The 23,106-nt window shown below is 37.1% G+C and overlaps 7 protein-coding genes across 11 annotated transcripts; 4 read left to right on the top strand and 3 right to left on the bottom strand.

Annotated features, from left to right (window-relative positions):
- The first annotated feature begins 109 nt into the window (after window positions 1-109).
- Window positions 110-2,594, top strand: LOC103831910 (protein NEN3). Its single transcript, XM_009107854.3, has 5 exons — window positions 110-925; window positions 996-1,153; window positions 1,229-1,339; window positions 1,408-2,123; window positions 2,204-2,594. Exons 1-5 carry the CDS (start codon window positions 631-633, stop codon window positions 2,433-2,435), a joined length of 1,512 nt encoding a protein of 503 aa, XP_009106102.1. The 5' UTR covers window positions 110-630; the 3' UTR covers window positions 2,436-2,594.
- Window positions 2,595-2,624: 30 nt separating this feature from the next.
- LOC103831911 (probable xyloglucan 6-xylosyltransferase 5) lies at window positions 2,625-4,492 on the bottom strand. Its single transcript, XM_009107855.3, has one exon. The coding sequence runs from the start codon at window positions 4,232-4,234 to the stop codon at window positions 2,864-2,866; it is 1,371 nt and encodes a 456-aa protein (XP_009106103.2). The 5' UTR covers window positions 4,235-4,492; the 3' UTR covers window positions 2,625-2,863.
- A 298-nt stretch (window positions 4,493-4,790) lies between these two features.
- LOC103831909 lies at window positions 4,791-5,977 on the top strand. Of its 2 annotated transcripts, none has more exons than XM_033274600.1 (2): window positions 4,791-4,947; window positions 5,101-5,977. In XM_033274600.1, the coding sequence occupies exon 2, from the start codon at window positions 5,130-5,132 to the stop codon at window positions 5,853-5,855; it is 726 nt and encodes a 241-aa protein (XP_033130491.1). In that variant the 5' UTR covers window positions 4,791-4,947; window positions 5,101-5,129; the 3' UTR covers window positions 5,856-5,977. The 2 variants fall into 2 exon arrangements, with proteins under 2 accessions (XP_033130491.1, XP_009106101.1); XM_009107853.3 differs by having other exon boundaries at window positions 4,809-4,954; window positions 5,110-5,977.
- On the bottom strand, window positions 5,684-7,396 carry LOC103831908. The gene is made up of 2 exons (XM_009107851.3): window positions 7,068-7,396; window positions 5,684-6,974 (listed from the first exon to the last, which is right to left on the bottom strand). The coding sequence occupies exons 1-2, from the start codon at window positions 7,147-7,149 to the stop codon at window positions 6,745-6,747; spliced, it is 312 nt and encodes a 103-aa protein (XP_009106099.1). The 5' UTR covers window positions 7,150-7,396; the 3' UTR covers window positions 5,684-6,744.
- A 230-nt stretch (window positions 7,397-7,626) lies between these two features.
- LOC103831907 (probable LRR receptor-like serine/threonine-protein kinase At1g74360) lies at window positions 7,627-13,967 on the bottom strand. Its single transcript, XM_009107850.3, has 2 exons — window positions 11,506-13,967; window positions 7,627-11,023 (listed from the first exon to the last, which is right to left on the bottom strand). Exons 1-2 carry the CDS (start codon window positions 11,573-11,575, stop codon window positions 7,776-7,778), a joined length of 3,318 nt encoding a protein of 1,105 aa, XP_009106098.1. The 5' UTR covers window positions 11,576-13,967; the 3' UTR covers window positions 7,627-7,775.
- Window positions 13,968-16,613: 2,646 nt separating this feature from the next.
- On the top strand, window positions 16,614-20,121 carry LOC117125614 (dolichol-phosphate mannose synthase subunit 2). 3 transcript variants are annotated; one of them, XM_009107846.3, is made up of 3 exons: window positions 16,614-16,711; window positions 19,522-19,627; window positions 19,760-20,121. In XM_009107846.3, exons 2-3 carry the CDS (start codon window positions 19,538-19,540, stop codon window positions 19,910-19,912), a joined length of 243 nt encoding a protein of 80 aa, XP_009106094.1. In that variant the 5' UTR covers window positions 16,614-16,711; window positions 19,522-19,537; the 3' UTR covers window positions 19,913-20,121. The 3 variants fall into 3 exon arrangements, with proteins under 3 accessions (XP_009106094.1, XP_009106095.1, XP_009106097.1); XM_009107847.3 differs by lacking the exon at window positions 16,614-16,711 and adding an exon at window positions 19,045-19,262; XM_009107849.3 differs by lacking the exon at window positions 16,614-16,711 and adding an exon at window positions 19,183-19,432.
- Window positions 16,711-20,121, top strand: LOC103831906 (nuclear intron maturase 4, mitochondrial). Of its 2 annotated transcripts, none has more exons than XM_033275586.1 (3): window positions 16,711-19,262; window positions 19,522-19,627; window positions 19,760-20,121. In XM_033275586.1, exon 1 carries the CDS (start codon window positions 16,831-16,833, stop codon window positions 19,216-19,218), a length of 2,388 nt encoding a protein of 795 aa, XP_033131477.1. In that variant the 5' UTR covers window positions 16,711-16,830; the 3' UTR covers window positions 19,219-19,262; window positions 19,522-19,627; window positions 19,760-20,121. The 2 variants fall into 2 exon arrangements, with proteins under 2 accessions (XP_033131477.1, XP_033131476.1); XM_033275585.1 differs by having other exon boundaries at window positions 16,711-19,432.
- Window positions 20,122-23,106: the final 2,985 nt, after the last annotated feature.

Raw genomic sequence — 23,106 nt, 5'->3', positions numbered from 1 at the left:
AAGAAGAAGATTCTCTGTTCTCAGAAACAGAGTCAAGAGAAGAAGCAGAGAGTAGAGTAATGGGCCAAGAACAGAAGAGAAAGGTGGGCCTCTAAGATAGAATATGTGGGCCTCTGCAAAACTTTCAAAATGCAGACCAAGAGAGTAGAAGGAAAGGCCAGCTGGATAGGTGGTGGTCCTACACAAATCAATTCACACCTTTTCATAGGCTTGCATCTAAATGGAAATGGTCACAAACGTTGACCTTTAGATTGAGAAGGGCTAACCTAAGATTTTCATTATGTTTTCAAAGCTATATAAGTTGTTATAAGGAGTAAAGTGTGTTGTGCAAAAACAAATCCACCATACAACCAAAAGTTACATCATTTGGAGAGTAATATTGCCTCTAACCAACCGTTCGAAAGACTGTTGAACTTGACCGTTTAAAGCATACACGACCCAGCACTATCATTATTTATTCCGACCGTTGCGTCTAAAGTTTTGACTTTTTTTTTTGTCCGTAAAACAAGAAAAACGGAAAAGGTGGGAAAAAGGGTTCAGAGGTGGCGCGTGAAGTTACTCTCTTTACACCCTCCATTTTATATATTATTATCTCTCGACTTTCGAAGCCTTCTCAGTACTCTTTCAGCAATGGCTTCAACACTAGGCGGGGGCAACGAGGGAAGAAGCGAGATAGCGTTCTTCGACCTCGAGACGGCGGTTCCGACAGAACCGGGAAAGCCTTTCGCTATTCTGGAGTTTGGAGCCATCTTAGTCTGCCCTAGGAAGCTAGTGGAGCTCCACAGCTACTCAACTCTGGTTCGACCCACCGACCTTTCTCTCATCTCCACGCTCTCCAAACGGCGTAGCGGTATCACGCGCGAAGGAGTCCTCTCTGCGCCAACGTTCGTTGAGATAGCTGACCAAGTCTACAACATTCTCCATGGTAAAAGGCTCTCTCTTTCTCACTCACGTTGAAGCTTAAAAGTGTTTTGAGTTTGGTGTGTTCTTTGTAGGAAGGATATGGGCGGGACATAACATAAAGAGGTTTGATTGTGTGAGAATAAGAGACGCGTTTGCGGAGATTGGTCATTCTCCACCTGAGCCTAAAGCTGTAATCGATTCTCTTTCGTTGTTGTCTCAGAAGTTTGGGAAGAGAGCTGGTGACATGAAGGTCTCTTTCTTATCTTTAGCTTCCTTGTAACCTCAATGAAGTTGCCTAAAGTTTTCTCCTTTTAAACTAATGCAGATGGCATCAATTGCTAAATACTTCGAGCTAGGAGATCAAGCACATAGGAGCTTAGAAGATGTCCGGATGAATCTTGAAGTTGTCAAGCACTGTGCAACTGTCTTGTTTCTGGTAATGCTGTCTTGAATAAAGGTTAAACCGTGACTCAAGTAATAAAGGTTAACTTGGTGTATGTGCAGGAGTCAAGTGTTCCTGACATTCTAACAGAAATGAGCTGGTTTTCACCGAGGAGAAGTCCAAGAACGAAAAGTAATGAGAAGTCATTGCCTAATGGAGTTAAAGAAAGCTCAGCTTCCTCATCCTCCAGCTCTAAAACTGATCAGAGCTTGTCTTCAGTTGATGCCACAGACAAAGAAACCCATCCCATAGTTTCTCTTCTGACAGAATGCTCAGAAGATGATACTTGTAGTGGAATAGATCCATCTGATATAACCACTCTAATAAGTAAACTCCACATTGGAACTCCTCTTCAGACAGATGCTGCAGAAACTGTAACAAGAGAGCAGGATGAGTCAACTCCATCACCTAATCCTGATGCCAAAGAGGAAAGCTTTTTGAGGGTTGATGAAGTATCTGTCTCTAGCATCAGGGGAAGTCTTGTCCCGTTTAAACGTGGTGGTAGCTTAAGAATGAAGCTGTTCCATGACGATGAACCTCTGCAACTTTATAGGGATAGCTTGAAAGTTCGGTTTGGGATAAGCCGGAAGTATTTGGATCATACAGGCCTACCAAGGTTGAACATTGTTGTCGACTTGCCTCCTGATTTATGCAAGATCTTGGAGGAAGCCAATGATGTTGCACGTAACTTATCGGTTGAGTCAGGCACAAGCTCAGGTTGGAGGCTCACCGTTATGAGGAAAAAAGGCTTTGCTAACTACCCCACAGCTAGATTGCAGTAAGTTCTTTTGACTTCTCTCTATTCTTTTGCATACAAGGAGTAAGCCACTAAGAGTCTCATTCTTGTTTGGTTGACAGAATCAGCTCAGAATCTAATGGAGATGACCCCACCGAGGTGTACCAGAGAGAAGAATCTTCGGAAACTGTTCAAAAGCTAGATTTCAGTAGTGATGAGTTTGAAGAGCTTGAGTCAGCGTTACTTCCTGGTACACTGGTTGATGCATACTTCTCACTTGAGCCTTATGATTATCAGAAAATGGCAGGGATACGTCTAGCAGCCAGAAAGTTGGTTATCCACATGATTAAATGATCCACCAAATCATTCCCTCTAGCTCTTCCTAGTCAGTTCAGTTGTCTCTGTTGTTTGGTTACTGATCAGTTGCTATAGTTATTATCTAAAAATGATTTCTCTTGTACCGTTCAATGACTATAACAAACTAGTAGTGTAACAGTCATTCTGATTCTACAATCAAATCATTGATTAATAGTTTCCATCAAATCAGACTTGAAAATTTCTCCATATATTTGACTGAAGAAAACACAAAAAACATCTATGGAAAAAGAATGTTGAAGCTAAAGTATCCTTGCAAACAACAACAAAACAAAAAAAAGAAGTAAAGAAACAGCGAAGTAGCAAGTACAGGTTTGCATCTGTGAATGTCATATAATTTTTTACCTATACTGTGACCATGATCTCATCATCAGAGCTGTGACTATCCTCTCCTTGTTTCCTTCCTTCTAGTAACGCGGTTTGAATTCCACTTCCGTTCTGCGAATATCAAACTTGTCTACAAACTCCAAAGGAGCCACCGTCTCATTCCTGATCCTCTTAATCTTGGGGCTCAACAACCCTCTATGTCCAAAACCATACAGCTTCAGCACTTGATTGTCTGCAAAATTAAACGCCCTCTCCATGCTCTTCAAGCAGCGTTCAACCGCGTAATCAGCGTAGCTACCGCACGGTTTGCACCCCACGAAATGCGTCACAAACGGCCATCTCTCATCGCCCAACCCGGGGTGATACTTCTCCATCATCTCCTCGTACCTATCAACCAAACCTTCCCAAAACCCGTGGAGATAGTACTGATTCTCCACAAACACTTTCTCCATCCACGTATCCTTCTGAGAAAGGAGGAGATAGATCAACGCCGACTGATCATCCGCCTCGAAAGCCGGCCTGCCTTTAAGATAAGCCGTCAGCACCTTCCCTGCCTCATCACGTATCGGCCCTTTAGGTCCCATGGGAGCCCAAGCATCCAACAAATCCAAAGACCACTGACAGTTCCTCAGCAGAAAGCTCCCAGTGTTCAAAGCAATCCACGACTTCTGATCAAACAGCAAATCCGGATAACCATGAATCACCAAGTTATGCTTCTCGTACCTAACCAAAGGGATCTGAAACAGTATGTCAGTGAACAAAGCGTCACTATCCATCCACCATATCCACTCAACCTCAGGATGAGACAGCATCAACCTCCTTATCATAGGCAACTTGGCCCAGTAACCAGCTAGCTCCTTATCCAAATGAGCCATGTTATACACAATCTCAATCCCGTGGAGCCTACAGTAATCAATCTTGTTCTTCACTGACTTCAACAGGTAATGATCACCGATGGGGTTATCACACGGCTTGGGAGGAGATCCCGTTAACAGCAAGATCCGAGCTTTGCCGTTAACAGTACTCGGAAACTCAGGGTTCTGTTCCAGCCACACCTTTCGCTGACTATCCCAATCAGTTATCTTAGGCCCCAAGGCATAAGTCTCGTTGGTGTTCATATCTATCTCCTGAGGAGAATCCAAGTCGGTGGGATCCGAGTCGGACCGGATCTCGGCTAGGATCCGGTTAGTCTCCTCGATGATGTTCTGGTTAACCGCGTCGGCGCTCGAGCTCCCTAGGTTCCCGACGCCGATCGTGCCGCGTAGGACGAGGATGGTGACGAAGCCGCAGAGGATCGTGATCTTGATGTTGTTGAACGTCTTCTGCATCTGTCTGCCACGTGGCAGCACGCCGCGACCGCCTCTTCCTCCGCCGTTTGATACGGTTGACGTCGGAAGTCCTCCGCCGCTTCCGGATGGTCTTTTGTGCGCCGGCGACCCGTCTTGACCCATTTCTCTCTCTCTCTCTCTACTATCTCTAGCTTTCACTTACGGATTAGAGAACCATCAGAACTGAAGAAAGATTAGATCTTTAATTGTCTGAAAATAAAGTCTGTGTAGTTTTTTCTCTCTCTCTGTACTGACGGATCTGAAGAAAGTTGAGATCTTTGGTATGATTCGATGGGGAAAGAGAGAGAGAGAGAGAGAGAGAAAAGATTGTCGATCTGAAGAACCCTAATTAAAAAAAAAAAGGAAATTAAACCCAATAACGTGGAGACATTGTCATACTTAAAAAACATATATTGTCGGAGGAAACTGCTTCGTTCGATCCAGGAGCAGAAGGTGAACGAAACGCGTACAGCTCACTCACACCGACAAATGTCAATTTTCATTTTAATTTGTTTTTTTTTTACTTAAAAATCGTTTTTAATGGCGTCAATTACGGTAGTAGCCGATGGTTGACGGAAGCAGTACACGTTGGTGTTTTAATGAAACGGTGCGTTTTATGGTGAATCTAACGTCGATTTCAAATCGGTGGCGGCGGAACATCTCGAAATGCGTTTCCGAGTCACCATATTTCACGACGCGTGTCTCTCTTCAGTGGTTTCTTTCTCGAAAACGGCGTCGTCTGCTTCAGGGTTTTGGATATTTAGTTGCTTATTAGTATCTTCATCTTCTTTGACCGGATAAACTCTTGCAAGTCAAGATAGATACTTCTCTTCAAAATCTGTGGTATGCTTTGTTTCTGTTACTTTTTTTTTTGTTTAATGATGAGTTTCTTGTGTTTCATCAAGTTCATGTCTGAATTCTAATTATCTATGCGTTTTGAACTTACCATTTCTGTCCACTGTCTGAAGAGATTGATTTTTGCTCTTGTTTCTTTGAAGGATTGTTCAAAACAATTGTTATGTGGAAACTAGCTTCAAAATCCATCAAAGAAGGTTTTAGATCAAAAGATGATGTCACAAAACAGAGAAACACTCCTTTAGATTCGTCTGGAGATGGCGTAAAGACAACCAAGGAAGAAAGGTTAGAGTGTCCCATATGCTGGGAATCATTCAACGTCGTTGAGAACGTCCCTTACGTCTTATGGTGCGGTCATACCATCTGCAAGTACTGTCTCTTAGGGCTTCAACGTGCCGTTGTGAACAGATTCTCAGGTTTTCCTTTCCAGCTTCCTTTCTTCGTCGCTTGCCCTTGGTGCAGTTTCCTCTCTTTAAGACTAGTACGCAACGGAACAACCGTCAAGTTCCCTTCCAAAAACTATTACCTTTTATGGATGGTCGAAACCATGAACGGCTCTCGCAGCGACGACAACAAAAGGGTCACTCCAGGGGAGAGAAGGTGCGATGGAGTGACCTCAGATGACAACCGCGGTTGGTGGAATGGTCTGACTAGAAGATGGAGACTTCATGACTCGGTATGTAAGTCAATGGCCATTGTTGCTCATATCTTGGCTAAGTTTCCTTTGGTAGTTATATTCCTTTTGGTGGCTTTATATGCAATCCCTGTGAGTGCTGCGGTTCTTGGGGTCTATGTTTTTGTCACGTTTGCTTTGGCTGTCCCGTCGTTTCTTGTTCTTTATTTCGCTGTCCCGAGCTTAAACTGGCTGATCAGAGAGATCTCAGCCTAAGTCGTTGTACTGTTTTGTTTCCTGATTTGTAAGAAACATGAGAGAGTGAAACTATAGAGCTAAAGTTGTTACTTTACACTCAATTTAGACAAGAAAGAAGAGAAGAGAAGATCTTATTTCAATATGTATCTCTGTACATAACAAACAAATCTATCTTGTGTGCGAGAATCAGAAGGAATGAAAACAAAACTATGCTGTTGTGTATAAATCTGTAAGAAGAAAAGAAAGAAAGAGAAGATTTTACATTTCTATGTAAACTTGTGGTGAAGAAGAATAGAAGATCTTGTAGGTGTGTGATTCTAGTCCTTTTTAGATTAGAGATTATATGTGGATAGCTAGTCGCCAAATACTGCAACATCATGAACGTATACACATAAAATATAAATGTATTAAGTGTGTATATATATTGAAAACAATATTACAAAACTGTTTATAATATTGTTAGAATCTACATTTTCAATATATATTTTTCTGAAAATAAATTTCCCTTGGCGTACATATATAATAGTACATACATGGTAAGGGACTGAGATGTCTATATTTGTGAATCAATAAATAAAAAAGAGATATTGCTTAGCGTTGCAGCCTGCACCACCAAAACCCACTTTTTCATGATCATCATTATTCATTACCATAACCACTCAATCCTTCATTCCATATAATCAATCTTCACATCAGAACCAATAGTACCTCTAACTCATTAAAACCAATTATCAATAAAGTTGAAAGAAAAAACGAATAAACTCTAACAAAGGATCTTCGACGACAAAGACAAAGCAAGTTTTATCGTTCGACCATTATTAGATACTACTTGCTGTACATAGTGTAAAGTACGGAAGTCAGTGGATTTAATTACAGAGATACAACCATCACTCACTTCCTTCCCAACCTAACCAAAAGAGCTTCGTGCTTTGCAGCTGCAACGTACTTCTGCAGCTCTGTTTGCAGCTTCACGCTTCATTTCCCTTTTGGCACGCCTGCCTGTTGCAGCACTGCTAGTCTTCTCCTTTGCCTGACGCGAGGAAGAAGAAGAGCTTGATTCAGAGCCAGAGGCCTTGGCCACCTCGGTGCTAATGTTGGGCCGGCCTTGCTTCTTGAGGATAGCAATGTACAGTACCGCTAAACAATGGTGCAAAATATAAATAAAGATCAGTAAGAACCATATCAACAAAGCTTATACTTGGGATTGAGAAAAGAATCAATAAGACATACCAGTAAGCATGTTCACAGCCTTTGGCCATAGCTGTTTCTTGAAGAGGTATTTTATCCAACCATATTGCACAGCATCCGCCATGGTTCCGGAAACTCAGCTCGTTTGCCCACTACTTCAGTCTTCTTTTCATCCTAAACAGAAAACTAACATCTTCAATCAACCTCGTTAACGAATAATAAGGAGAGAGAGAGAGAGTCAAGTCAACATCATCCTAAAGGAAATGCCTAGGATTGTAACAATAAATGGAAAGATACCAAATTCGAACACAAGTAAACAATTTAGACACAAGTCACAGATTCAACATTAGGCAAGGAAAAACTGTAAATCCAACTAAAGATTAGATATTTTAAACTAACCCATGTACGTTAAGCACAAAACGAATAAGGAGGTCGTGAGATCAGAATAAGAAACAGAAAATAAACCAATTTTGGCAGTGGGAAACCAATAAGGAGGTCGTGGGACACAAGTCACGGCTAAAGATCTTAGCCTAACTCATTGTACCGTTGTGTTTCCTGACTTGTAAGAAACATGAGAGCTAAAGTTGTTACACTCAATTGAGACAAGAGAGAAGAGAAGAGAAGATCTTTTATTTCAATATGTGTCTCTGTACATAACAAACAAAACTATCTTGTGTAGTTGTGTTGCAAGAATCAAAAAGAATGAAAACTAAGCTGTTGTGTATGAATCTGTAAGAAGAAAAAAAGATTTTACATTTCTATGTAAACTTGTGGTGGTGAAGACAAGCCATTGAACAGCTCAGCTTTACCAGATATCTTAACCAACATAGACAAAACCTCTTTCATGTTCGGTCTTGCCTGAGGCTGATCCGCAGTACACTTCACACCGACTTTCAGCAGCTCAGTCATCTCCTCAGCACCGTACCCTGGCTTTGTCCCGGAGAGAGTAAACGGCGACCCTTTAACCGTCACGTTACCAGCCATCATCACCCGTTTAGCCCATTCAACCAAACACTCTTCACCTCCATCAACCGCTCTTCTCCCCGTCGCGAGCTCCATTATCAAAACCCCGTAGCTGTAAACATCTCCTCTGGTAGTAGCCTGCCAAGTCTGTCCATACTCAGGAGCTACATACCCTATAGTCCCCGCGATCACAGTGCTCACGTGGCTATCCCCAACGTTCAAAAGCCTCGCTAGTCCAAAGTCCGTGACCCTCGCGTTCCCGTGCTTGTCCAAGAGAACGTTACTCGCCTTCACGTCTCTGTGAACAATCGAAGGGTAACACTCGTGGTGCAAAAACACCAACGCACGCGCCACGTCTTTAGCTATATCAATCCGTTTCTTCCACGTTAGCTTTGTTTTGTCTGTTATAAGCTCCTCCAAGCTCCCGCCACCCATGTACTCATGCACCAAGATCTTCTCCGACTCATCCAGGCACCATCCGTACAGCTTCACAAGGTTAGGATGCGCCCAGTCACCATACGCATTGGCGCTTAGAACTTCCATCTCGGCTCTGAACTCTTTCTCCGCTTCCGTGCCTTCTCTCTGCAGCTTCTTGACCGCGACTTCTCTCCCGTCGGGCAACACGCCTCTGTAAACCGTCCCGTATCCTCCTTTACCCACTACTCTCTCCTCGGAGAAGTTACTGGTGGCTTTGAGAATGTCGGTGTATGTGAACGTGGATTTATCTAACCGGATGACTTTGATTTTTCCCGACAGCCAGGGGGACGATCCCCCGGAGCTGTCGTGTCTGATTTTGGAACCGTCCAAGAGATCTGTTTCGGATTGTCTTGAACTTTTGACAACCATGAGGATGATGCTTATAACCACCACACAAGCGATGAAGACCAATGCGAGAGCGGAGGAGATGCAAACCACGAGGATAGTTCCCGGCCTGTGTCCTAGCTTTTGGTATGTAATCTGAGTCCTCGTCTTGTTGTTGTTGTTACCTGATTGGTTGAAGAAGCTTGGAAACTGGAGTAAGGGATTCCCAAGGAATGATTCTTTCTCAAAGGTTGTGAGCTGTCCCGTGGATGGTATGACACCGGTAATAAAAGGGTTGTAAGAGATGTTGAACTTACTCAGCTCAGACAAGTTGTTCAAACTGGTCGGAAAGTTTCCTGAGAAGTTGTTGTAAGACAGGTCAAGATTCTGCAGACACTTGAGATTCTCTATCTCCTCAGGGATCTGTCCCGAGAAGTTGTTTCTCGTCAGGTTGAGAAACGCGAGAGGCAACTTCCCAATCTCCTTGGGAAGCTGCCCGTGGAACTCGTTGAACCCCAAATGAAGCATACTCAGCTTCTTCATCCGAGAGATATTCGCAGGAACCTCGCCGGTTAGTTTGTTCCCACTGAGCTGAAGGTAAGCAGAGATATCGAGCGTGCGGACCGTTGAGCCAGGAGAGCACACAGGAAATAGCCCATACCCTTTGAGCACATGGTCCCATAAGCTTCTGCAACTCTTCTTAGTAAGTATTGCGTATACAAAGTTGAAAGGAGGGAACTCAGCAGGAATCCATCTCCGCATCGCCAAGCATTCACCTGAGCCAGCGATTATGTTGTCGGTGTTTCGCTTGTTCACTTCGAAAGTCGGAGAAGGATTGCTACCCATTAGAGTCAGCTCAGGGTGTAATCCACCAGATAACTGATTATTCGCGGCGTTAAACCACAGAAGGCTAGAGCAGTTTCCAATCTCTCGAGGGATTTCTCCTGATAAAGAGTTGTTCGCAAGCATAAGCCACAGAAGAGACGTCAGTTTCCCGAACGAAGCTGGTATCGAACCGGTCAGCTTGTTGAAAGAGAGATCAAGCGCTTGAAGATTCGGCATGTTACCATACTCTTTCGGTATATCGCCGCTGAAGTTGTTATAAGCAAGAATCAAGAACTTCAAACTCTGCATCCGCGAGATCTCGGGAGGTAACTGGCCAGAGAAGCTGTTTTTGCTAAGATCTAGCCTTGAAAGATTAGGTAACGTGAGGATTTTAGAAGAGTTTATGCCTCCGACGTATGAGTTCTCATGCAAGACTAGATACTTCACTTGAGTAAACCTCCCGAATATTTCTTGTACATCTCCTCCAAAGCTGTTTCTACTCAAGTCTAGAAAGATCAAGTTGGTCAAGTTCAGTAGAGTTTCAGGTATGTCTCGAGAGAATTTATTATTCCCTAAGTACAAGCCTCTGAGAGAGGATATAGAGCCTATCTGAGCTGGAACCTTCCCAGTGAAGTTGTTTCCCCACAGACTCAATACCTCCAGGCTCTGACAATTCGAGACTTGTCCCGGAAACTCACCGACAAACTCGTTGTCAGACAAATCCAACACTTGGAGAGTGCAGTTCCCTCTGAACATTGTAGGTGTGATCTTCCCGGAGAGATGATGATTCTCGGAAACCGAGAACTGGACCAACCTCCCAAAACTAGGCCATATCTCTCCCCTGAAGCTGTTGGAACTGAAGTCGACGTACTTTAGATGCGGACAACCATCGAATATGTCGTCCATCCTGCCAGTGAAGTTATTGGTCGAAAGATTCGCAACGACCAAACGGTTGCATAGCGTCGGGAAAGTGGAGTGGACATCACCAGCGATTCTATTCACTGACAGATCAAGAACCTCGAGATTTGCTAGTCCTGATATGCTGAGCTCCCCGTCGAGGATGTTGTGAGAAAGATTGAGATGCTTTAGGTTTTGACAACGGCTAAGGTCGTCTGGTATTGATCCTTCGATCGTGTTCTTTGATAAATCGAGGTAAGTGAGCTGCGTTAAGGCGGAGAAGTTGGTGAACAGAGCACCTGAGATGGTGGAGTCGCTTAGGTTGATGCCTGTGACTCTACTTCCCTGTGGCATACATGAGATTCCAGGCCATTGATTACACACATCTTGCTTCTCTGTTTTCCATTCAGTGTACACTCCTCGGTTCGTTGGGTTACAGGATTCAAGGTAAGTTTTGAGGCTTAGTAACACTTCTCTATCACTGTCAAGAGAATCTCCCGCCACTGATATGGCTGCCATGTAAGAAAAATCAACACATGAATAAAGATAGAAAATATATAATTTCACCACAAAAAATCATATTCCCATTTTTGAAAAAAAATATCATATCAAAATAAATATGAAACTGAAATATTATTTCTGCACTTTGGATGATCAGGTTTAGATAATATCCATAATCCGAAATACAGCACTACATAATCTATTTTGGTATTTTACTAGATCGGATCAAATGCAAATTCAGATTTTTTCGATTCGAGTTCAGATCTCAGCTAGTTACAAATGCTCAAGCCTACTTTCAAGTAAACAAACAACAATAATCTATAAAACAAGGTGAAACCCTTAGAACGTCAAATTCAAACCGTAACCCCGTTAAAGTAACCACCAAAGCAACTCAAGCAGAGAGCACAGCTTCTTTTCTTTTTTGTCACCTGAGAACACAGTCTATTCCAAAAAAAAACTCTCAACGAACACAGAGGATGCAGAGAATCATCACCTGTGATCAAAACGAAGAGTAAGAAATAAACCAAGCAAAGTGACTGAGAATCATCTTCGGCCATAATCATACGCGTCACCGTCTTCAACTACTTTTTCTTTTTCTTCTTGCTCTTTATTGTTGGAGTCGTCGTCTTCTTCTTCGACAAGGTGTGGAAATTACTAAGGAAGAAGATGATTTTCATGGAAAATTCATGGAAGAAGGGATTATAGAGAAAGAGGAAAGGGGAAGTTGAAAAAACAGACCCGCCCGCACGTAAGACCAACCAACTCAAAAACTTTGAACACACATTTATTTGCCCCAAGGTTTATTCTCCTTCTTCTTCTCTATTTATTAGACTTTTCCTTTCCTTTTCTCCTCCCCTCACGAAATTAAAACACAAAAGGTTGAATTGAATCATCATTTTTATGTTTATTTTTTGACCAAAATAACGTATTTATTACGCTACCAGTCTTTCAAATTTTTTCTTTCGAAACAAATAACAAATTCTTTTAATATTTGAAATTATTAGAGTAAAAATGTTATCTTGATTAAATAGTGTCATATGACTAAGACCATCATTATTTCTGATATTTCAACATAAATTTCTTTTTCACTATATTAATATTTCAATGTTTTATAAAAGGTGAAAACTTATTTTAGCAACTTTCAAATGAACTTTTCAAATTTTGAAAAGAAAAAGTTCAATTGGATATCTATACAATTGGTAACAATACCTATATTCAAAACTTCAAATACTATATTAATGGGGATGCAATAAATACAGCTTTAGTCTCAATTTAAGCCAAAAATAATAATTACAAATATTGTGTAAGACTATGGAATTTAATGGCTCGGACGTAAATATATCAAAATTTGAGTTTTTTTTTTTGAATTTTTAATCATGCGGTTTGGTTGAAACTTCATGAAATTAAATTTAGGTGAGCAGCTGAGACATCTAAGTTGACCAGTTCTGAAGATTTTGACTTCGTGTAAGAGTTGGTAAGTTAATTTAAAAAAAAACAATTAACAGAAAATAATACGCATAATGTAAATCTAAATAACGTTACAGATTATTGTTGGTATGATTTATACAAGAGATACATATCTGAAAGAAGTATTCGCTTTTTATATAACAAACGTGTAGTGTATACAAAAGAGCATAACTCGGTACCGCTTTGAAATTTTCAGAATTAAGATATTTTTTCTGATTGAAGATAATTTATTCTTAAACAGATTTACAAGATTACGGTATGGTGGGACTCATGTAACTCATCTGGACGGCACTCATTGACTTAGTTAGTCCTTTGACCAATGTTTTTAGCATATTATTAATGATCAAATCTCATATCTTATTCCTTTTATTTGTCTGTACTATTGATATAGAAATACGTATCTTTAATATTTTCCCCCGTGACCAGTCAAACACGTGTATTATCTTACATTGATTAGTCTTAAGTACTCGATTAACTGAATAGTATAAACACACTTCGTGACAGACCATTGAAAAAAATATTTGAATTAGAAAATTCAAAGGCAACTATTCTCTTCCACAAAGAGAAAAAAATTAAAGCTATATTATTATTGTAATGTATGACCATATGTCCACATCTACAACTCTATAACAATCACATGTACTTTAGAAAAATAGGGCTTGAGATCATGTTAGTCGAGTGGTTTAAGTCGATATTTGTATCCTGGATCTCCAGCACAATGCTTAACTTGGGTCATCCAAAATATCAATAATAATAACAATGATATTCATGACTTAATATACATTTATGTTCTCAACTGATCATACTAGCTAGGATAGTGCACCATTATAAACGGTCACATATGTTTCAAAACCGCTTATTTCTCTTTCAAATATGCAAGTTGTTAGACTCTTCCAAGAAAATCATATAAAACTCTGAAAAAATCAAAGTGGTACCAATTTTAAAGTTTTGGATTTCCACCAGTTGTAAGGGAAAAAACAAGGAAAATTCTGGATAAAAACTTGGTCCACAATAAACACTAACGAGGTGTGAATGGTAATGAGCCAACATTGTTCATGCCAAAACAAAATATTGCTAGAGGATCTAAAAGAAGTGCCACTTCGAAAGCGACATCGCTTCGTGCGTTCAGGTTTTTTCCTTGCGTACCCATTTGCTGTTTCCATTGGTCAAATTCAACAATATCATAATCACCTTATGCCTTATGACCATTATAAATTAATTGCATTGGATCCACAACTAGAGATGTTGAGGTTGGTAGTAAAATATCCACCCGAGTCTAGTCCAACTGTTTTTCATATCATAATCAGAGTAAACCAGGGTTTTGGATTCTTGCAATTTTGGGTTGGTTTTGATATTCAGCATAAAGAAAGTGTGAAGTTCGGTATATAGGTTCATAGTCTTATATTTTTGTTTTTTGTATGGGTGGGGGAATATATAACCAACGCATGAAGCAAAGCATCTAATATTAGTAGAAACTAGATTTTTTAACCGCGCTACGCGCGGATAAGATATTATATGTATTTCTCAATTCTAAAAAAATATAATGTATAATACTGTATTACATTATTTAAAGAATATAAAATAAGACTACATAACATAAATATATTTTTTAAATTTTCTTTGTGGAAATCATTATGTTGTTTGATTGTTGTACTTGATTCACATATTTGCATAGTTATTTGTGATAGATGAATAACTATATTTTTATTATCAGTAAATAATATATATTTATTATATAATATAAGAAAAATAAAATTATATTCTTTTAAAACAAACTTGTCTGATGTAGGGACTCGGTTATAGACATATTATATTCAAATGAGACATTTTACAGTTATCAATCTTCTTAACAGTCAAGAAACAAATCTGAATATCAAAACAATATCTCATACGATCTCTTTGTGGAATAACTGCTCTGAAGAAATTGAATTTAGGCATCAAAAAGGACTGAAAATGGATGTGCATATGTGTTATCTAAGTCAGTTTTACAAAGTACTATTCATAATTCATATATCATTTATGTCCATCCTATTTTTTGTCCATATTTTCTTAAACATCTTGAAATAACTGATGCTAATTAATAATAAACTTTTGGCTGGCAAAAAAAGAGTCAAAATTGTCTAATTATTGCTTAATTTGTCTAACTGATATATATGTATTTCTCAATTCTAAAAAAATAATGTATAATATTGTATTACATTATTTAAAGAATATAAAATAAGACTACATAACATAAATATATTTTTTAAATTTTCTTTGTGGAAATCATTATGTTGTTTGATTGTAGTACTTGATTCACATATTTGCATAGATATTTGTGATAGATGAATAATTATATTTTTATTATCAGTAAATAATATATATTTATTATATAATATAAGAAAAATAAAATTATTTACTTTTTAAACAAAGTTGTCTCATGTTGGAGATTCGGTTATAGACATATAATATTCGAAGGAGACATTTTTACAGTTATCAATCTTCTTAACATTCAAGAAACAAATCTGAATATCAAAACAATATCTCATACGATCTTTTTGTGGAATAACTGCTCTGAAGAAATTGAATTTAGGCATCAAAAAGGATTGGAAATGATGTGCAGATGTGTTATCTAAGTCAGCTTTACAAAGTACTACTATTCATAGTTCATATATCATTTAAGTCCATCCTTTCTTAAACATCTTGAAATAACTGATGCTAATTAATAATACACTTTTGGCTGGCAAAAAAAATTAAATTTGTCTAATTATCGTTTAAATATTTTATTAATATTGTCTAAGAAGCTTTCAATTGATATCATAGTTTAATTTTTATTAGTTTTTTTTGTTAATTTTAGGATTTTTTGTATTTAAGATTTTTTTCCATATTAAGCTTATATTTCTTTCACATAATATATATATATATATGTCATAAAAATTACCATCAAATCAGTTTTACTTTTTATTATTTTATTTTTAATGAAAATACACTTTTAAATAATTTAATTTAAAATAAAATTATATATTAATTTGTTGTATTCTAACAATTTGATTGATTTAATTAATTTGCTTTGGTGGATAACTTAAAAAGTTTTCATATGAATCGGGAAAAGCAAGCTTATGTTGTTATATTATATTTATTTGTGTATATAGAATCTTGTGTATATAGAATCGGGGAAAGCAAGCTTATGTAAACTTACTTTTACAAAAGTCTTAACTTTGTCACGAAAACAAAAATCTATGCTTTTTCATATTTGTCAATGTTCTCACACTTTCAAAAAATATATTAGCTTAGTCACTTTCTTATTTTTTTTACAAAACAAAATATCGAAGTCTTGAAAGTTGAATCCATATTATTGTAAATGTACATAAGAGTTTGTGATTACATATTTAGTGATTCTTGTATATGTGTTCAAGAAAGTTTCAATGGCTTAGCGGTATATGTTCTATATTTATGTCATACTAACCCGGGTTCGATCCTGTCCTTTGCATTTTTTTTTTCATTTTTTACGAAAAAATAAATGAGATGACGTGGCAACTTCGGGCTCTCTGATTGGATGATTATATATGCTGATGTGGACACTCTAAGTGATTCTTGTATATGTGTTCAAGAAAGTTTCAATGGCTTAGCGGTATATGCTCTATATTTATGTCATACTAACCCGGGTTCGATCCTGTCCTTTGCATTTTTTTTTCATTTTTTACGAAAAAATAAATGAGATGACGTGGCAACTTCGGGCTCTCTGATTGGATGATTATATATGCTGATGTGGACACTCTAAGAGGGGTTTATATCTCCCTTTTAGTATAGTATAGATTGTCAGTTGACAGGGGGAAATTGATAAACAATAATCTTGGACACCTGATCAGTCCTTTTAATTGATAATCAAAATATTATTATTGTACTTTCATGGCAAATGAAAATTTGTCTCAAATGTTAACACCACATATACATACACTACCTTTAAAATAATTTTCGTAAGAACGAAAGATGAGTAATTGATGGCAAATCATAAGTGCAAGATGGTCACTAATGTAATTTCGAAAACATATGTCCAAAACAAGGAACATTCTGCAATTAAAGGACTCATAATGTAATTTCGAAAAACAAAACAAAATATTTTATATTATTTAACAAATAGTCCTTCCTTTTCCTCACTCTTCCCGCAATACTCTCTTCTCCATCTCCAGTGTTTCGCCGCGCGCCGCTTCCTCTCTCTATCTATCTCTGTCGCCGCGCATTCGTCTCTAAACGTAAGTTCCCTTCCATCTTCTGCCTCGATCTCAAATGTACATCAAAGTTAAACCGTGAGATTGTTGAACCTGATTGTTCCGGTTTAGTCAATCGCATAGTCTTAGATTTGAGAATCGAAATGTACCTCATGTTTAGGAACCGAAACCTAGTTTTGCAATCGTTGCGTCGTTTCAATCTCGAAACCCTCATTTCGCGGCGCCTGTGGATCCCCGCACGATCCACACACTCGAAACCTCCTCCTCCGGATAGTAAGCAAACCGGAATATTCTCACTAGCTGGGGAATTAGCATCTCTCGTAGAGGAATCTTCTCCTCGCGTTGATGATCCCAAACCTAGAAGCCGTATGGAGCTAAAACGATCTCTCGAGCTCCGTTTAAAGAAAAGAGTCAAAGAGCAGTACACTAACGGCAAGTTTAATGATCTCTTGAAGACAGTGATCGCTAGGCCCGAGACTCTTCGCGACGCTTATGATTGTATCAGACTTAACTCCAATGTTCCCGTCACAGAATCAGATGGCAAAGTTGCGTTTGCGTTTGATTCTATGGCGGAAGAGTTATCTAGCGGTGTGTTTGATGTTGCTTCCAATACGTTTTCGCTTGTGGCTAGAGATAAAACGAAGGAGGTTCTTGTTATGCCTAGTTTAGCTTTGAAAGTTGTTCAAGAAGCTATTAGAATAGTCTTGGAAGTCGTTTTCAGTCCTTACTTTTCGAAGATTTCGCATAGTTGTCGAAGTGGAAGGGGACGTGGCTCCGCGTTGAAGTATATCAGCAACAGTGTGTCTCGTTCTGATTGGTGTTTCACTTTGAGCTTGAACAAAAAAGTGGATGATTCTGTTTTCGAGAGCTTGCTCTCTGTGATGGAGGAAAAGGTAGAAGATTGTAGCTTAAGCGTCTTGCTGCGTTCTATGTTTGAAGCCCGGGTGCTTAATCTGGAGTTTGGAGGGTTTCCCAAGGGCCATGGTCTTCCACAAGAAGGGGTGTTGTCACGTGTGTTGATGAACGTGTATCTTGATCGGTTTGATCATGAGTTTTATAGGATCTCAATGAGGCATGAGGCTCTTGATCGTGATTCACAGAGTGTTGACGATGGCTTAGGCTCAAAGCTTCGGTCCTGGTTCAGGAGGAAGGCCGGAGAGGAAGATTTGAAAAGTTGTACGGAGAAGGACGTTGCTGTTAGAGTTTATTGTTGCAGATTTATGGATGAGATATTTTTCTCTGTGTCTGGACCCGAGAAAGTTGCGGTTGATATCAGATCTGAAGCTGTAGATTTCTTACGGAACTCACTGCATTTGGACGTCACAGATGAAATAGACCCGTCACCATGTGAAACGGCCAAGGGGATTCGTGTTTTGGGTACGTTGGTGAGGAAAAACGTGAGGGAGAGTCCCGCTGTAAAAGCTGTTCACAAGTTAAAGGAGAAGGTTAGGCTCTTTGCATTGCAGAAAGAAGAGGCGTGGACCTTGGGAACAGTTAGAATTGGAAAGAAATGGTTAGGACACGGGTTGAAGAAGGTCAAGGAGTCAGAGATCAGAGGCTTGGCGGATAGTAACTCTACCTTGAGCCAGATATCTTGCCACAGAAAGGCAGGCATGGAAACAGATCATTGGTATAAGGTCTTGCTTAGGATATGGATGGAGGACGTGCTGAGAACCTCCACGGATAGAAGCGAGGAGTTTATCCTGTCCAAGCATATTGTTGAACCTACAATTCCTCAAGAGCTAAGAGACGCGTATAACAAGTTCCAAACTTCTGCTGCGGCATATGTTTCTTCAGAGACAGCTAAAGTAGAAGCGCTTTTACCGTGTCCAGACTCTCATGATAAACCTGTTTTCTTTGGTGATGTTCTTGCTCCTACCAATGCTATAAGAAGGCGTCTTTTTCGCTATGGATTAGTAACTTCTGAGGGTTATGCTCGTACGAACTCTATGCTTATATTGCAAGACACTGCCCAAATAATTGATTGGTTCTCGGGACTTGTCCGGCGATGGGTGATATGGTATGGAGGCTGTAGTAATTTTGATGAGATGAAAGCTCTTATCGACAATCAGGTCAGAAAGTCATGCATCCGGACTTTGGCGTCGAAATATCGAATACACGAAAATGAAATAGAGAGACGCCTTGATGAAGAACTGAGCACGATACCCTCTGCTGAAGATATAGAACAGGAGATACAACATGAGAAACTAGATTCTCCGGCGTTTGACAGGGATGAACATCTAACGTACGGCATTTTCAATAGTGGTTTGTGTTTGTTGTCTTTAGCTCGAATAGTGAGCGAATCAAGGCCTTGCAATTGCTTTGTATCTGGCTGCTCTATGGCTGCACCTGCTGTTTATACTCTACATGCAATGGAAAGACAGAAGTTTCCTGGTTGGAGAACTGGATTTTCTGTTTGCATTCCTTCTAGCTTAAATGGAAGGAGAATAGGGCTCTGTAAGCAACACCTCAAAGACCTCTACTTAGGTCAAATATCACTTCAAGCTATTGACTTTGGAGCGTGGAGATGATTACTTTCTCTCCACTACACGACTCGTTGCTGATATCTTCCTAGGTCAACTCTGACTCGTTTTAGAGATGTTTGTTAAGCTCTGTGTATCTGACGTCTAGAAAAATCTAAGGTCCGGTTATTATTGTCCTTCGGCTGTGTACAGTTAGTTGCACAGTTTGAATACCCTCAGAGTTTAGAACCGTGGCATTAGCTGTGCTTGTGGCAACTGCTAGGTGAAATGGTTTCCACGGCGTTCACAGTTAGAATTTTCGTCAAACTGTTTTTTTTTCCAAGGCTTATGCTTCTTGAATCTTTCTGACAGGTTTTGAACGTGACAAATGGAGCTAGCGGATCGAGCAGTTGGGCTTCTATTATCTTCGATCAGCTTATCCATATTCACGTACTATACTTTCTGGGTCATCATCCTGGTAAGTGAATATCTCATCCTCCAAGTTGTCCTTATAAAGACGTTGTATTGTATTTTGATCTACCAATTGTCAACGAATGTTTTGGATATTACGAGGAAGAAGCTCACGTGTTAAAATTTTCCTTTGCAACAGCCATTTGTAGATAGTGATCACTTCATCCACAAGTACTTTTTGCCTCAAGACTATGCCATCCTCGTACCTGTCTTCGCTGGCGTAACTCTCCTCTCTCTTCTTTCCGTATTCATTGGAATGGTCATGCTCAAATCCAAAAAGAAGAAGGCTTGATATTTTTTCTTGGTTCTTTTGTGCCTACTTAGTTGGACCTTTTGGTCTTTTCAGTGGTTTATATCTGCCTGAACTTTAAATAATGTAGTTGAACCGTACGAGACTATGTCCGGAAGGTGAATACGTAACATATCCCCTATATATTAATTGAGGAACATTTGAAAAGATGTAACCTTAATTTTGTATTAATTAAAAGAGGTCCCAATGCATAGGTGGCATTCAATTAGTTAGTCAATTACATTCAATTGAAAAATAAGTAGGTCCACATTCGATTTTTATATGTTGTTAGATACATAAGTTGGTCAAACTATATGATATAATGATATGATATGCTATTTTCTTTCCTTAAATAAAACTTACGGAATTACCATAAATGACTAATATATATATGACAATTAATGATTTTAATAATAAAGATTTGATAACAATTTATATCTCCTCCATCATTTTTTGTTTAATTTTATATTATTAAAATAAATTAAACAATCAAATTTGCTATAAAAATAAAATTTAGATTTTTTCGTATATGTTATATTTTGAATTTTTAAAAACGACAATAAATGACTAAAACTATTAAAATTATTATGTTAAAAATTAATGATCAATGGTTTAACATTTTTATTATAAGAAGATACACATGATTTTAAAACCATATGAGTAAAAAATATCATTTAATAATAAAATAAATATATATGTATAGATTAAACACTATATACCATAAGATTACATAAATATTTTAATATTAAAATTTTCAATGAATTTTCAAGAACATTTATAAATTATAAACTTATTAAAGATTTCAGATTGAAAATTTTGTTATCGATGATTTAAATATTTTGTTATAAAACGATATGAATGATCATAGAACCGTATGATTATAAATTCTTATTTAATAAATAACTATACAAAATATACTATTTTTAGAAAAATATGTTAGTCAATCTTAACTTATATTACACTTTTTATAAAACTAACTATCGAATTGATAAATAACGTACCAAAAAATGTTTTGCATTTTCCTTAAATAAAAGCTACGAAATTACCTAATCTGATTAACGTATATGTGAAAATTAATTATTATGAATAATAAATATTTGATAACAATTTTTGTATCTTAGTTCTTTTTTTAAATTTTATAGTATTAAAAGATATTTAAAAATCACATTAAATATATAATAAAAAAATTTATATTTTTTCTTATATGTTATATTTTGAATTTTTCAAAACGTCTATAAATTATTAGAAATTTGAAGATCCCCACTCTGAAAATTTTGTGATCAATAGATTATTTTTTTGTCATAATAAGTTACAAATGATCATAAAATTGTATTAATATGAACTTTTATTTAATATTATAAGAATATACACATGATTTTAAAACACATATATATATATATAGATTATACTATATACCATAAGATTACATAAATATTTTAATATTAAAACTTTCAATGAATTTTCAAAAACATTTATAAATTATAAACTTATTAAAGATTTCACATTGAAAATTTTATTATCGATGATTTAAATATTCAGTTATAAAATGATATGAATGATCATAGAACTGTATGATTATATATCCTCATTTAATAAATGACTATATAAAATATACTATTCTTAGAAAAATAGGTTGGACCATCTTAACTTACATTATATTTTTTATTAAACTAACTATCGAATTGATAAATAATCTACCAAATTTTTTTTTGCACTTTCTTTAATTAGAAGCTACGAAATTACCTAATATGATTCACGCATATATGAAAATTAATTATTATGAATAATAAATATTTGATAACAATTTTGGTATCTTAGTTTTTTTTTAATTTTATATTATTGAAAGATATTAAAAAATCACATTAAATATATAATAAAAACATTTATATTTTTTCTTATATGTTATATTTTGAATTTTTCAAAATGTCTATATATTATTAGAAATTTGAATGTTCCCACTCTGAAAATTTTGTGATCAATAGATTATTTTTTTGGTATAATAAGTTACAAATGATCATAAAATATAACGCATATGAATTTTTATTTAATAAATATTCAAACTAAATAATATATATATATAAATACTAATGATTTAAAGCAACAAGATTGGCTGATCAATTTAGTCGTCCAGTTGAAATCTTTCAAAAGTATGTGAATGACTAAAGTCAAAGTAAATATGGATTTAGAATAGTAGTTATATTTTACTAACCGAAATACCGAAAAAAACGAACCGAACCGAAACCAACCCGATATTCGGATTGAACACCCCTAATCCAAATGAAGCCAAACTATTGTTTCATTTTCCAAAATATAATAAAAATAATAACTTAATTCCGCGCAAGGCGCGGGTCTTATCCTAGTTAACTTTAATAAGTGTTTTGTTTGCGAATAAATTCTCTTATTAATCTGATCATCATTAATATCAGTATGCTATGATGGACTTTAGGCTCACCAAGAACTCAACTAAATATCGATTTTCAGAAGATAATAATGATTTGGATTCGAGTTTGGTTTCTTTTGAATCATAGCGATTTTGAAATAGATGTGACTACTGTTTTCTTTGTTTTTTGGTCGTTTTTGCAGTTGGAAGTTGCCGACTTTTCTTTTGGATTCTACTAGTATTTTTTCGGTCTTTTTAGGTATAAATTTGATAAATAATAAAGTTACATGTGGACGTTGTTTAAAATATAAAATATAAATCAGTATTTTGAATTTGGAGAAAAAGAAATTATGATAAATAGCAGTAGTCATCATAGTCTAAGAGCTGGCAAAGCATTAGAGACACAAGTGTGGTTCTCTTTGCAATTATGATATGTCTCTGTAATGAATTTGTTTTGACTTATCTTATGGAAACTTAATCATAGTTTATAGCTTTGTAAATCTTATTAGTCATATGCTACTTAGTGCTTATGGACATATATCATTTCAAGTCACCTTCGCACAATTTGATAATTCAATAATAGCCATTCGCGTGTACTGACTGACTATAGACCAAACATTAATACATACGAGTACAATACAAGCCTATAGATAATTTCCCTTCTATTTCACAATTATATTCCACACGGTTTGATGATATTTCCTTTTTAACCACACATGTGTGGACTACTATTCATTTCAACCAAAATTAATTTCCACACTGTTTAATAATGTTCTTATAAAATTAATACTCTTCCACATTTGTGGAGTCTACTATT

This window comes from Brassica rapa, chromosome A07 (assembly GCF_000309985.2).
Source record: "Brassica rapa cultivar Chiifu-401-42 chromosome A07, CAAS_Brap_v3.01, whole genome shotgun sequence".
Classification (NCBI taxonomy): Eukaryota; Viridiplantae; Streptophyta; class Magnoliopsida; order Brassicales; family Brassicaceae; genus Brassica; species Brassica rapa.
The sequence above is the reverse complement of the archived record's forward strand: the minus strand, read 5'-3'. Positions and strand labels throughout refer to the sequence as shown.